Source organism: Anser anser (genome assembly GCF_964211835.1).
Source record: "Anser anser genome assembly, chromosome: 16".
Lineage (NCBI taxonomy): Eukaryota > Metazoa > Chordata > Aves > Anseriformes > Anatidae > Anser > Anser anser.
Window position 1 is genome coordinate 1,734,366 of NC_139737.1, and position 13,166 is coordinate 1,747,531.

The 13,166-nt window shown below is 44.9% G+C and overlaps 1 protein-coding gene across 13 annotated transcripts in view; it reads right to left on the reverse strand.

The window, feature by feature from the left end:
* ZBTB46 (zinc finger and BTB domain containing 46) overlaps positions 1 to 13,166 on the reverse strand; it is a 59,103-nt gene that overhangs the window by 31,424 nt on the left and 14,513 nt on the right. For all 13 annotated transcript variants that reach the window (XR_014572941.1, XR_014572942.1, XM_083801077.1 and 10 more), the window contains one exon: positions 9,462 to 10,431. Coding sequence is in view for 11 of the 13 variants with exons in the window: in XM_083801077.1 (XP_083657203.1) it covers positions 9,462 to 10,431 (970 nt within the window). In the remaining 2 variants the exon portion in view is untranslated. The remainder of the gene's footprint in view (positions 1 to 9,461; positions 10,432 to 13,166) is intronic.

A 13,166-nucleotide genomic window follows, 5' to 3' on the forward strand; every position in this document is an offset into this window, starting at 1 on the left:
TGACAGTGGATTTCATCTAAAACATCACGTATGATGTTTCTTCTATAAACTTAGGAAGATTCTGCTAGATGTCCTTACGTGCAAAAGGCTTAAAGTAAACTAACGGGAAGGAAAAGCTTTCATTTCCTAGCGTTTTCTCGTCAGTAAAGAAAAAAGGGGTACCCAGGTTGATAGACAAAATGACTTTTGCCAGCTGCCAAAAACATCCCTGAAGTTTGTATTTTAGATACCCCGTTTCTACGAAAAAGTGTTTCAAAACTTAATATTTGTCAAACAAAACCCAGCATTCTCACATACTGTAATATTTACACAGAGAATCGAAGCCATGAACTACAGTGGTTTTGATTAGCAACGTTTTTACTAACATGATAGCGTACACATGGATATAATCCGCGGCACATTCAAAGTAAGTTCCAAACCCCAAATTCAGGAGACTATGGATGTTTAGCCGCGACATACACGATCATTACAAACCGCCTTCAGGTTAACAACAGACACCTTAAGTAGATCGTCGTGGAGCCGAAAATGAAATCTGCTTCGGGCCGCGCTCCCTCACCTTCCTCTTCCTCCAGCTTCGTGCCCTCCTTCAGCTCCTCGACCGTGATACAAACCTGGGACCTGGGACGTTGTCCTGTGTTGTTGGATTTGAGGCACTGAGGAGCACCTCCTGCATAAAGCAGCAGGTTTCGGGTGCTGTTAGCTGCTTCTGGAAGACCTGGGGGAAACCGTGGGGTTTGACGGGCCGGCCCTGTGACCCCCGCAGGCAAACCTTAACCTACAGGTCTTAGCCTACAACCATCAGGGATTCACCGTGTATCAATAGCAACGGAAACTTCCCCCAATACTTCTAGAACAGACGTTCTAACAAGATGTTTTATTTCTACATGGGTACAACCTGTTTTTATACTGATATTTCCACAGTGGTATACCAAAAGCAGAAGCATCGTTGTTTTCCTCAGAACAATAGGCAGCGTACAAAGGTCAACTGGAAAATTCTCTCTACTCCTCCAGGTATCTGAAATTTATTTATTTTTTTTAAATTTTGTTCCTGCAATATTCACTTTTCCTATCACCAAATCAAATTCCGCAGATTTTTTTTTCTGTGGGCTGTGTCAACAAAAGGAGCTCCTGGCCCCAAAGGCAGCTGCTTGGTGTCGCTGTCACCGCCTGCAGGTGACCTCGACTCAACTGTCTGTAGGGCCGCGAGGTCAGCCTGGCCGGTGAACTGACCGAAGCACCAAGGCACGACAGAACACCCACCCCCAAAGATGACAGAAATGGTTAAATTGGACGAGTCACTTCTTTTTGAAACTGTTGTAATATTAAAGTGGTCTGAGCAGGAGGGAATGGCCAACGCAGAAATATCTTGAACTACTGTTGTTTCCCCAAAATATGCGGAGAATTGTGCGCTAACTTCACACAGACTATCACTTCAAAACTACTATGCCTGACTGCAAGCTTAACCTCTTTTTTCAAGAGTCAGAACTTAGTACGTCTGATACTATTTTCTGTTGCTCTTCAGTACAGAGAAGTAGTGAAGCGCAGTCTCTGCCTGACAACACAGACGTGAAGAGACAGAGGTACAACACTCAAGTGCCACATTAAACATGAATGGTAGTATCCATGAAATGTCAAAAAAAGTAAAATCTGAGACCAATACAGCAAAGTAAGTTTTCGTTTCATTCTGACACTGCATCCAAACAACGAATTCCTACTGTGTGCGAATGCAAAAGCATCGCTTCAAATGCGAAAGTGAAAGTCCTGAACAGAGATGATTACAAAGTGCTAAAATCCTAAAAGCTTGATTTCTTACTGCTTTCAATTTCAGTAAAGAAACAAGAGTAAAAAAAATATTATTTTTTTTTGGATAAGAGATATCTCTCAAGCTGAGCCTGTATCTATCAAGCTGTGCCTGGCACAAGGCACAAAACATGGGGAGAAGGGCACTGCAGAGAGGGGAAGTGCCTCTGATCTCCAGGGTTAAAGCAGATTAGCAGAGCTGGGGCCGTTACCATAGGGAGGAGGAAGAGGAGGAGGAGGAGAAGGGCGGCTTTGGAGCCTGGGGAAAACGGAATGCAGGGCGGGGAAAGGAAACGGACACAGAGCTTTGAGCTAAAGCTGGGTTAGGGTGGAACCGTTTTAAAGCCAGGGTGTAGCCATGGCTAAGTGTCTGGGTTTAAAAGCAATGATTTTCGTTTCCAGCCTCGAAAATAACCTGACCTAACCCTTTAATAACAGGAACTCAATATAGTTATTCCTGCGAAGACTGCATCCTAATAATTTCATTAGCCTGTTACTGCGGTGATACGGATAACCTGAATTCTTCACGGAGCACCCTCCACGACCCTTCTGCAAAACCCAGCACACGGGCACGGAGGTTTGGTTGCTTTGTTTCTGCATTTTGCTGCAACCAGCAGCTGCTTCCAGAAGGCAAACTGCTGGCTTTACGTGCCGGCAGACAGCACCGAAGACAGTCTGGAAACCTGGGCAGCTCCGTAAGGCAGCGGAATGCAGAACAGGGGCTAAGCTGATTTCGGCACTAAGAAAGAATTCCGGGGGTGGCAGAAATTAGGGCAGAAATCCGTAACCCCTGCAGGCCTGGCTGCGACAGGGAGCCCGGCATCACCGACTGCCACGGCGTACGGCGCGGAATTGCTCCGTGATTACGAACATCATTAAAACCCTCTCAAGAGCAGCAAGGTAGAATATCTTGCACCGTAACTACAACTTCTTGTAAAGCAGGTGGAAAAATGCAGTACCTTTGTTTTCCAAGGTGGCAAGATATTTGGAATTTACTCGTGCTTATCCTCAAAAATACTCAACGCTTCTACAATAATCTGAACATTTTGACTCAAAACACCTATCCAAACTGGAAGGCAATCCTTCCAAAACCGAGCACCAAACAATGATCTAAATAACGAACTAACAGCAGGAACCTATTAAAGTTCAAGCCCATTTTTAAACATATTAATTTGACAACTGAAACGTTAACCACCCTAGTTTTCATTCATTGCTGTAACAATGTATTTGCTTTTGTCCCCCCAGAAAATCTACAACTCACCAATAAAATCTTGGTTTAGGTAAGATCTAAGGGATCTCAAGAAACGTTACGGATGTGAGCGGGGCATTGCTTTCTAATGTCAGTCTGCGAAAGGTAAGAATGGCGAATGCCTGGACAGGAGGGAGTTCAGTTAAGTAAGGTTTATCGATCTCTAGTAGAAATAGTAGGGTAGGAAATTGGAAATAAATTCATGCACTGTGCCTCAACGTTCAGCAGGTATTCCCGACACAGACATGGTCTCGTCTAATCTTGCTCCCTCGTCACTTCAGCCGCTCTCAGATGCTACCACGGATGTTCGCTGGGTTGTCCCTTACTACACCAAATGCAAGCTTTTCCTTCTCAGAACTTGTTCTCCATCCTCTGTTGCCCCTCTTCCTGCTCCTTATTCCTTCTTCTCATACAAATGCTACCGCTCCTTCCCCCTCTGTATCTCCGTTCTGTGTCAGCACACTCCTTCATGCCAAAGAGCTCTGTCCCAGACTGCAAAGCCCCCATCTGTCTGAATTCATATTTTTTCCTTATGTCTTCATTAACATTCAGTGCTAGCCTGTGCATCTTCTTTCTTCCTCCTTCTAATACCAGCTCTTGAGGACAGCGATTTGATTATTTATAAAGTAACACGTAAAGCCACAACTATTCCGTTTTTGCAAAACAAAAACCTTAAGAGTTCCTTAAACATCCAAATCCTGAATACAAACACTATGTTCAGTTTTTTCCTCCTCTTCTCAATATTTAAGACCTTTATTCCACCACATGGACTAAAACGCTTGCCAAATACCACAATAAAAACAATGCAATTTCCAATGTTTTAAAAATAAATAAATAAAAAGCAAGAAAACGAGGAGACTGGGGTTAAGAAATGGATTTGCAGCAACTTAAGTTTCCTGAACAGTATCTATTGAAACCAGATTTTACTGTGCAGTAGCTGCATCTACAGAAACCACCAAACAGCTGACGATTCCCCAAACGCTGGACTGGCTGCATCTGCTGGCTATACGGCTACGTACACACGGCTTGTCTCTCACATTTGGCAGTCATCACCAAGCAGTTTGCATGCTCTAGTCACCACTGTCCTCTCCTACAGAGGTCTGCCCTTCTCTCTCCAGGAAGAGGCTTGCAAACATACTTTGCAAACAAACATATGCACACCAACCCACAACCAACACCCCAGCTCAAGAAAGTGATTTGGTGGAGTTTTTGTGTTTGTTTTTTTTTGTTTTGGTTTGGGTTTTTTTGTGTTTGTTTGTTTTTTTTTTAAAGTGTTTGGATCATGAAAAGAATGTGATAAATACACAGATGCTTACAATGCACACAAACCTGTAGCCAGGACTCGAAGCGCAGTGTCATTCTGAATACAGCAAAAGCAAAAATAATTACCCAGTTCTGCTTCGGCTGTCATCACTGCCCCATTAGCATGTCTACACATTTTTGGCAGGCAAACAGCTTCCTGTCTTGTTTGAGTATCCCCTGATGTCCTAAAGCAATAGAAGGAATTCCTGGTCCTCACTACAGCAGACGTCTTCCACTGATGTTGACAAAAATCTGTGTTTCATCTCTGAAGATGACGCGACAAGATCAGGATTTGAAGATTTGCACGGAAAAGATTAGTTACCCAGCAGCTTGCTGAGAAAAAGATATTTTTTGGCAAGCATAAATAACTCCATAGGAGACCCCCTACGCCTTCAGACAGGTGCTGAGGCCTCACCTGCACCAAGTTGGCTGAGCCCACCTGCACGGGGCTCTTTCTCCTCTCTCCGAAGCCTTCCGAAACGCTTCCGATCTACACGATCCGACCGCTCAGCATCTGGGCTCGCCAACAGCTCCCGCAATCGTAACTCACTCCCAAGGAACCAAGACAGGAAAAAGGGATGGGAAAAAGCTTACGCCACCAGCTGTCTCCAATCTGCGCGGAGAGCCAGTAGCACGACTCACGGCGCTGCAATCAGACTGCGTCATCCAAAAACAAGCCTGAAATTCTCCTCACCAAGAGGGAGGAAACCTGTGCAAAGCAAAAGGTTTTGAAGGGAAATATTGAGGTAACTTGGAACTCTACAAAGGAGGACACAGTGCAGTCCTGTCCGTCCTTCCCGTGAGGCTTACTACTCCGGGCTAACGTAAATCCTGAAGCTCTTCTTGCAGAATACAACAATTTCACTACGTGTCACCAAAGTAAAGGCAAAAGATCCTAAACTATAATGTCTTTATAAATGACTGTTCTGTTTTGAAAATAATTAGCTTCATTTCACAGTCAATTGGCATCAAAAAAAAAAAAAAGATTGCTTGCAGCTTTCGGGTGCAAACACTCAGAAGATGTGTGGGAGTATTTCCTTAGAAATAAATTCCTGAATCACAACTACTATGCTTGAACTAACGCATTAATAAAACCATCAATAAATTCTTCAAAAGACACCCCCCATGTGACAGGGTTCTCCATTATATGGAGAAGCAAAACCAGCAATATTTTGCTAGCGTAACAGCTCTTGCAGTGAAGATAATCACCCTCTTTGGCGAGAGCCTTTAAAATATCACCCCATCCTGCAGGCAAGGCCCTCAAGATCTACAATCCTGCACGAGCTTCATCCACAAGCGTTAACTGAACAGCAACCCAGGGAAAATGAAGGTGCTCAAGACACGAGACTACTTCAGAATTTCATTAAAACCTTTGGTATTACAACTAATAAATAGCAATAGGTTTCTTTAGAAGCTCTACGAAGGTCCAGAAAAAAAAGGTTAGAATAAAATGCAGACCTGTTATTTTCGCAAGTCTGTGGAGGAAATTCTTCTTGGCTCAGTTATGAAGAAAGTTATTATTTATAAAAGCCCATCCTCGCGTTTACTTTGGAGAACTGCTGTTCCAAGTTAATGTGGCTTGGCGAGGAAGACATACATCTGAATGTTTCGTATAAGGAATGACAGAGCGACATCCTGAACAACCCAAACAGGATGAGAAAGAAAAAGCCTAATGTGCTCTGTGACTCAACAGAGAACCCAAATTACCAAATTGGCAGGAGCGTGAAAAGATGGCCCTCATCAAGCTGCGTGACTGACTGACACCACCCGGCAGAAACCGAAAGCTTAAATCACGTTCTCCATCCAGCATCCTGACTTAGTTTGGATTCTTTTGCAAATCTTGTTTGATCGTTCTGTCGCGGAGAAAGAAGATACGCTCTTCGTGACAGACATCAGGAATCTTGCTTCACTAGCTCCTTCCATGATGCTAGATTACCGTTTATGGGATTACTCCAGGCACTCCTTTTTCTGTTAATCTGTAGTGTAATCAAATCCAAAGCCTTTAAGCATCATCCCACCAGCAACTGGAAGAGAATCACCTGATTTGAAAAGAATTTTACTGTCCTTTTAGTTAAAAAAAGAAAATTTGTGCCTGTTTTAGGCCCCGCTGCACCATGTCATGCACACAGCCCAACGCACCCTTCTTGAACCAAGAGTTTCCCACTGAAAGAAGCACGACCGCAAGGTGAAAACGAGCTGTCAGTTGTTTCGGTCCAATGACCAGTGAGCTTCCTTGAAATACAACGGATTAAGTGTTCCCATGTAACTGCCTTTCCTCAAAGAATCATTGAATTAAGAAGTTGATGCCACAGTTATTTCAAGATACGCCTTCCAAAACGCTGCATGCAAAAAAGGCCAAATGATTACCTGCAACAGTTTCAGGAGGAGGACACTAACGCTGAAGTTTTAGGATGGACTCTCCTAAATCAGCTTTGTATCGGGTGAATAGAAGCATTTGCCAACGGTACCCACACTATCCCATCATCAGGGCTTTCAGACTTCGCAAGCAGCATCTTAAAATAACCGATTAGATCAGAAAAGTTAATGAGTTTCAAAGAACAGAGTTCTAGGTAACTTTTTTTCCTCTCAGCATATTCATGGAGGAACATTCAGCCATTTCCTCAGAGGGCACCTTTTCATCTCGGCCACGAACATACGGCTAGGGACACTTCTGCATGAGGGGAGGAACAAAAAGCCCAGACCATGAAGTTTGTTTTAAAGAACAAAGCCTGACACTACCCAATTCAAAGACAACTTTAAGCTGAAACGTAAGGAACGAAGCGCTCAACCACATCCCAAAAACTCACTACAAAATGCATTCTCTTTTACGCAAGAGAATCAACGTTTCTTCTTCGTGTATTGGAGCTAAGTTTGCGGTACCCCCCGACTCCTCCTGACCTCCATCAGGAAAGGGAAGCACCTGGGGCACCCCTACGTAACCCAAGCAGAACCCTGCAGCTTCACAGCTGGAGGGCGAGCACTTCGCAAGAGGGTTGCTTCCACCTGCTGGAGATGGGAAACATTAATGCGAGACCAAAAGACCCCACTGCTTGTGGAGAGAGACCGATGGTCTGGGGCAGCAGGGATGCTTCTCTTCTTCTCTGTGCACTGGAAGAGAAGCGACCCCGCCTGCGCGGCCCACCGTGACCTCACAAAACCACACACCTAGGGACACAAGCACACAAGGCTCGCTGCTCCCAACCTCCAAGTGCAAACTAAAACTGAACGTGCACGGATCTGAGATCCACCTACATCACACCCCATAAGTCTCCCCCCCAGAATCAGGGAAATCAACTCGAGCCACACACAAGGCTCCCCCTGCACCGCAGGGGTGTCGGAGCACCACAAGCGCTGCTGTTCGGTTCTTCTTTTTGCTCTGCTAGGAGCGGTGGAATACGAAAACACCTCACCCAGCCTCCACCATTCATTAGGAACGCCTCTTTTATTGGGAACTGTGTTTAAGACAAGATTTGCAATAAATAACGTGATTGCATCTGCCGCACTGAGTCGACACCAGAAGCCATCTTCTCATCTGCAAGCAGTTGTAAAGAAAAGGGCCACCTCTACTTAATTCCTTAACACTTAGGAATTAAGAGATGTAGCCACCATTCAGCCTCCCGTAATACAATCTCTTACATTTGGCACTCTTTTCAAAAGCATAAAGACCTTCTATTTATAGGCAGTTGGCTAAGATCAGTGCTGCATTTCTGCCTCTGTAGTCACTGCAACACGTGTGGTTTGCCTCATATACCTGTCCAAAACCCGCACACCTCGTAGACAGCACAAGCGTTTGAGTTGTTTTTATGGGATGCTATGAAAAACGTGTGCCAATAGCATCCTAAGCAGCCCATGGTGAGTCTTCACTCAAAGCAATTCTAGAGCACAAGCACTGTAAAGCCAAGATTCATCATAAATCACTATTATCTTAAGTTATCTCACATTTTTTCTTCTAACTGAAGTTGTTTAGATTTTATCATCAGCCAATTAGAATAATTACACGCAAGCCGACTGCAGTAGATAACTGTAAAATGTAATGCATCTAAAGATATTTGTCGAGTTACCCATCCATTTAAATACCAATGAAAGCCACATTTAAACGTCAGTCTGCAAGCAACTTAAACATCCTTTTTCAGCCCATAAAGACTCCTCAGACTTTCAGTATTGCTTATACACTTATTTCATCTGAATCTGACAACAGAATCTCACACACCCTTCTCCTGGCTGGCTCGGATTCTGGTATGCAATGAAGGAGGCTAACTCACATCAGACTAAATTCTTCAAGTCAGCCTGAGGGAGTACCACACCACGCTCTCTTCAAGTCCTTAGGAAAAAAAAATACACACCAAACCCCCCTACATCACCAGTGTTCCTGGATCTATTTATTGCACATGATTAGTGAATCAAAAAGCACAGTCATCTTCATTTGGAGACAAAAATAACTACCAAAGGTTCAGAAGAAGTCAAGAAAACATTTTCCTCCCTGGCTATAATTTTTTAAAAAGCAGCCACTCAGACTACAAATAATCACACATCAAAATACATTTTTAAGCTTTGGAAATACCTCAAAAAACCAGTATCCTGAAAGTTACCAGCCACCTATCCTGCTACTACCAGCAACAAGCTCTGGTGGCTTCCCTACAGATCAGAGTGACACCTGAGTATCAAAGAGTACTGAAACTCGTGCCATTAAGACTCACTAAATCACACCTCCGTGTGGCTAATTACAACATCAATATATCTGCAAGGAAAATTCCTCAACGTCGACATGAAGTGATGAGCTTTACAGACCTGCCAAAATAAATTCTACCCTTCCATCTCATTAATTCCCACGATTATAATGGGGTTTCGGGGGCGATGTAGGCCGATCTACGTTCAAGACCAAAAAAGAATTACCACCTCCTTTCACAGAAGGACCAGCACTGCTGCAACACGGGCTCCCAGCTGAGCTGCACAGCTCGCGGTGCCTGAGAATTGCTGGCAACGCAGGTTTCTGCATTTCTCACACTCCGATAAGCTAATATATCTCAGAGACTGATAAGATCATACCATAAACAGATATAATTAACTCAACATTTCCCATGTCAGCAACGGAAGCGGAAGAATGACTTACTTGGGTCTCGACTGCTGTACGGCCATCCTGAGGCAGGTAAAAAAGACGGCATTGGGGAACTCGCCCTGCTGTCATCCTCCACTTGCTGCGTAATGTGACGCACAGTTTCTTTATTTTTCCTGTTCTTTCTGCGCCCAGTGGGCTGCCAGCCATCCCCTACTCCTTGTTCCGAGAAAGTGTTCTGTATTGCACTATCCTTGGCAGAATGGAGTTCGCTCCCTCCGTAATGTGACGGCGAAACCTGTTCCTCTTTGATACGTAAAGACCCATAGCCCATGTCACTAGACCAAAGGGATTGGGATGAAATGTCTTCATGGCTGTCTGTTTTTGGTTCTTGATCCTCTTTTCCGTAACTACTCCCTCCTTCGTGGCAGCTGGCGATAGCTGAGTCTCCAGAAGAGTTGGCTGGACTCGTTCGTCGGGCTAACCAGGGCGATATACTCCTGCCAGCCGCCACCGCCGAAATCAAAGCATCCGTGCTGCTGCTGGAAGGGGCTCCGAGTTCATAATCGATGAGGTCGTCCGAGGCATCGGACTTTATGCTTATGTCAAGAGCTGCTTTGATGAAGTTGTGACAGGCTTGTACGATATCCGTCATCTGCAGATAGCTGGCAGCCGACATCACCTCGATGACGTTCCTGCTGGTCAGCGCGAGGTGTGCCGAGTACATGAAGTCAATGATTGCTTTAAAGCCCTGTGCAGTTACAATGTCTAAGTGGGTGACCGTGGCCTGGTCGGAGGTTTTCTGTACCTGGCAGTACAGCGTTTTGAAGTAGCGACTACTCCCGAGCAGAACGTTTTTGTGAGCCTTAAATATCTTCCCCTCCACTATAATGCAAACATCACAGAGGATGCCGTGCTGTCTCTGCTCATTGAGCTCACGAAGCAGATGCCGGTAGTGGGAAGCAATCTCCATATCTTCCTTTCGGTTATTCATTTGGAAATCTTTGTGTTTCCTCTTCCACAAGTCCTGTATGGGGAAGGAAACGACTGTATTACAACACCCAAAACAAACTCACAGACTTGCTTTTTTAAGACTCAATGAGACCACCCCCAAATTGTACCAAATTAGATAACAGGTTCCTCTTGAAAGAATCCCACAAAATACAACTGCCTAGAAAGACTCTACATTTATTACACAACGCAGCATATTTTTACCTGAATTCGAATAATTTACATTAAGAGAGACTAGATTTGAAGCTCAGTCCTCCAGCATCTCATAGCATCCCAGAGAAATGTTTCTTTAAATCGCCGCAGACTTGTAAGAAAACCTGTCTGGAGTTGCTCGGGTAAAACAGCTGCCAGTTTTTACTGTTTGGGTTCAGTAAAGTTTGGTTTTGACAGAAGTACTACACTTGAAACCACGCTGATGGATACAAACTATTGAAGAGCACTCTGAAACACAATTTCCTCAAGGGAAAAAGCATTATGCGTAGCACACTGAATAGCTGAAATCCTCAAACAGCAGAAGCCAATTGAAACCAGCTATTTCCCTTGCTATATTGCCGTTGAGGGGCTATAAATACTGTTTTCGAGTCAGAAGAGCAATAGACAAATCCAAGACCACAGATCACAAAATTTCAAGTCCCCACCCAAACTAACTGGCAACGGATCAGAACTACGAAATTAATGTTATTTGAAGCTTAACTACTTATAGGCACAACATTTTTAACTTTGCAATAAAACATGTTATTTCCTTGGCTTTTTATCTCCAAGTTTACCCCACAGCCACCCTAAAGCACTGGGTAAAGAATTCTAATAAATCACCTAAACGGTCATTTTTAGCAAGGATGCTTTTATGCCCAGAATAACAAGGCATCCATCAAGCTGATAAGAATTCTTAGGACTTTTGATCACCTTCCATAACGTTTGACAGCGTGCTCCGAAAAAATGACTAGTTAGTGCTAGCAGCATGACAGACATTTGTGTCGTGTAAGTTACATCCAAAGTTATCTACCTTTGATATTTCAAACCAGGGAAAAAAAGAGGTCTTAAATCTGGACACGTTAACAGTAATCAATAGCGCTATATTTTCAGACTGAATTTTATTCTCCCTGCAAAGCAGAAGTAAGAGAAGCGATACATCAACACGGACTAGTGCGCACGGGTGTTTGGCACAGCTTTACGTCTCCTATGATGCAGTTTGGTCGGTTCCCCGTTCAGCATCTCTCAGGGGCTCCTCGTCCTTCTTCTCCCAGGGTAGTGCTCGGCTGACACCCAGCGTGCCAGCGCAGCCCCCCGGCTCACAGCATCCACGCGTTGGCCAAGGGAGGAGGCTGCCAGCGCCAAACAACCCCATCAAGTCGCCACCACACCAATGCCATGCTCGCCTTTCCTGCCACAACTTCACAAATTCCTTTGCCTGATTTCTGGCATTTCACCTCGCTTATACCAGCTCCTTGAAGCTTGTCGTCAAGATTTATAACCCACGTCACAGTGGTTTAACTGTCCAACTAATTAAGAGTGCCAAGCTGCCATACGGCGTGAAGGATAACTATAACTACTTCTTCCTTTCAAAAGCTTAAATTTGTTCCAACAAAAGGAGTTCCAACTGTAAAGTTGATACGGGGGTCTACATCTCAAGATACAACGGTAAAATCGGTATGTGCTGACAAGACCAGATTTGGAGTGCAATTATGGGCAGGCACACACATCAGAGGCCTGGATTCAGGACCCTGGTGGTTACTGATAAAAACAAAATCACTGTGAGAACAAAACACTGAGGTCTTACAGGCTTAAAGCGCACACGGTTAAATATAAGCACTGTCAGTAAGGAGGCTGCTGTTAGCTCGAAGCAACTTCTGAGCATGCATCGAGTTCAGACACACGTTCGGGCCCATCTGTTCGAGTCGCCTCGCAGCAGAGGGCCGTCCTAGGACAGCCGCGACTCCGAGCTTCCTGACACGTGCAAGCGGGTTCCCAGTGCCGTGGGGCACAGATACGTAACGCCCGTGCCCCCTTCCCTACTCTGCGCTATTAATACCCCCCGCAGAAGCGGAACAGCTACAGCTTCGCCGACACCGTTGGCTGGAGAGCCGCCCCTCGGCCCACAGAACGTATGGCGCCCAGGACCTCTCCTCCAGAGGACCCACCTGATGATTACACCACCACTGCCTGCACAGGCTTCCTCGGCCTGCACGAACCGAGCTGTCTCCTCGGCAGTGTCAGAAATGCTGATCTGCCATAGCAGCTGGGCCCTAACCATTGAAAAACATTCGCTTCCCCCAAAGAGGAAGGACCATCTTCCTTCCTGCAACGCAAACAGGCTGAACTGGTGTTTATGTATTTCAGTTCTGTGCAGCTTTTCTACAGGATTAAGCACAAAAGGCACAAAGAAGCTTACCCTTTTTATTTGAAGGGGAAGAGGTCAATAGCAGCGTAGCTCTACGCTGAGTAACACTACCCATGTAATGCTGAAATCCATCTGGGGACCTCAGTCAAGGTCTCACACAGAAGCCACCTCCACCTCAATAAATAAAAATAGCCAAGCAAGAAACAGTTGGGGAGCAAGAACCAGAATTGATATTTGAAATGGCCTTTGGAAAGGCCTGAAAAGATCCTCTTAGACCCAGCCAGAACAGAAACTCCCTAATCCACGCTCTGAAGGTGGCTGCCACCGCCTCCCAGCATCTTTAGTTTTGAGAGAACCACCTATTAAGGCCGAGTGACAGTTCAGTTTTGTCCTTATTCCAGAAACCACTACTG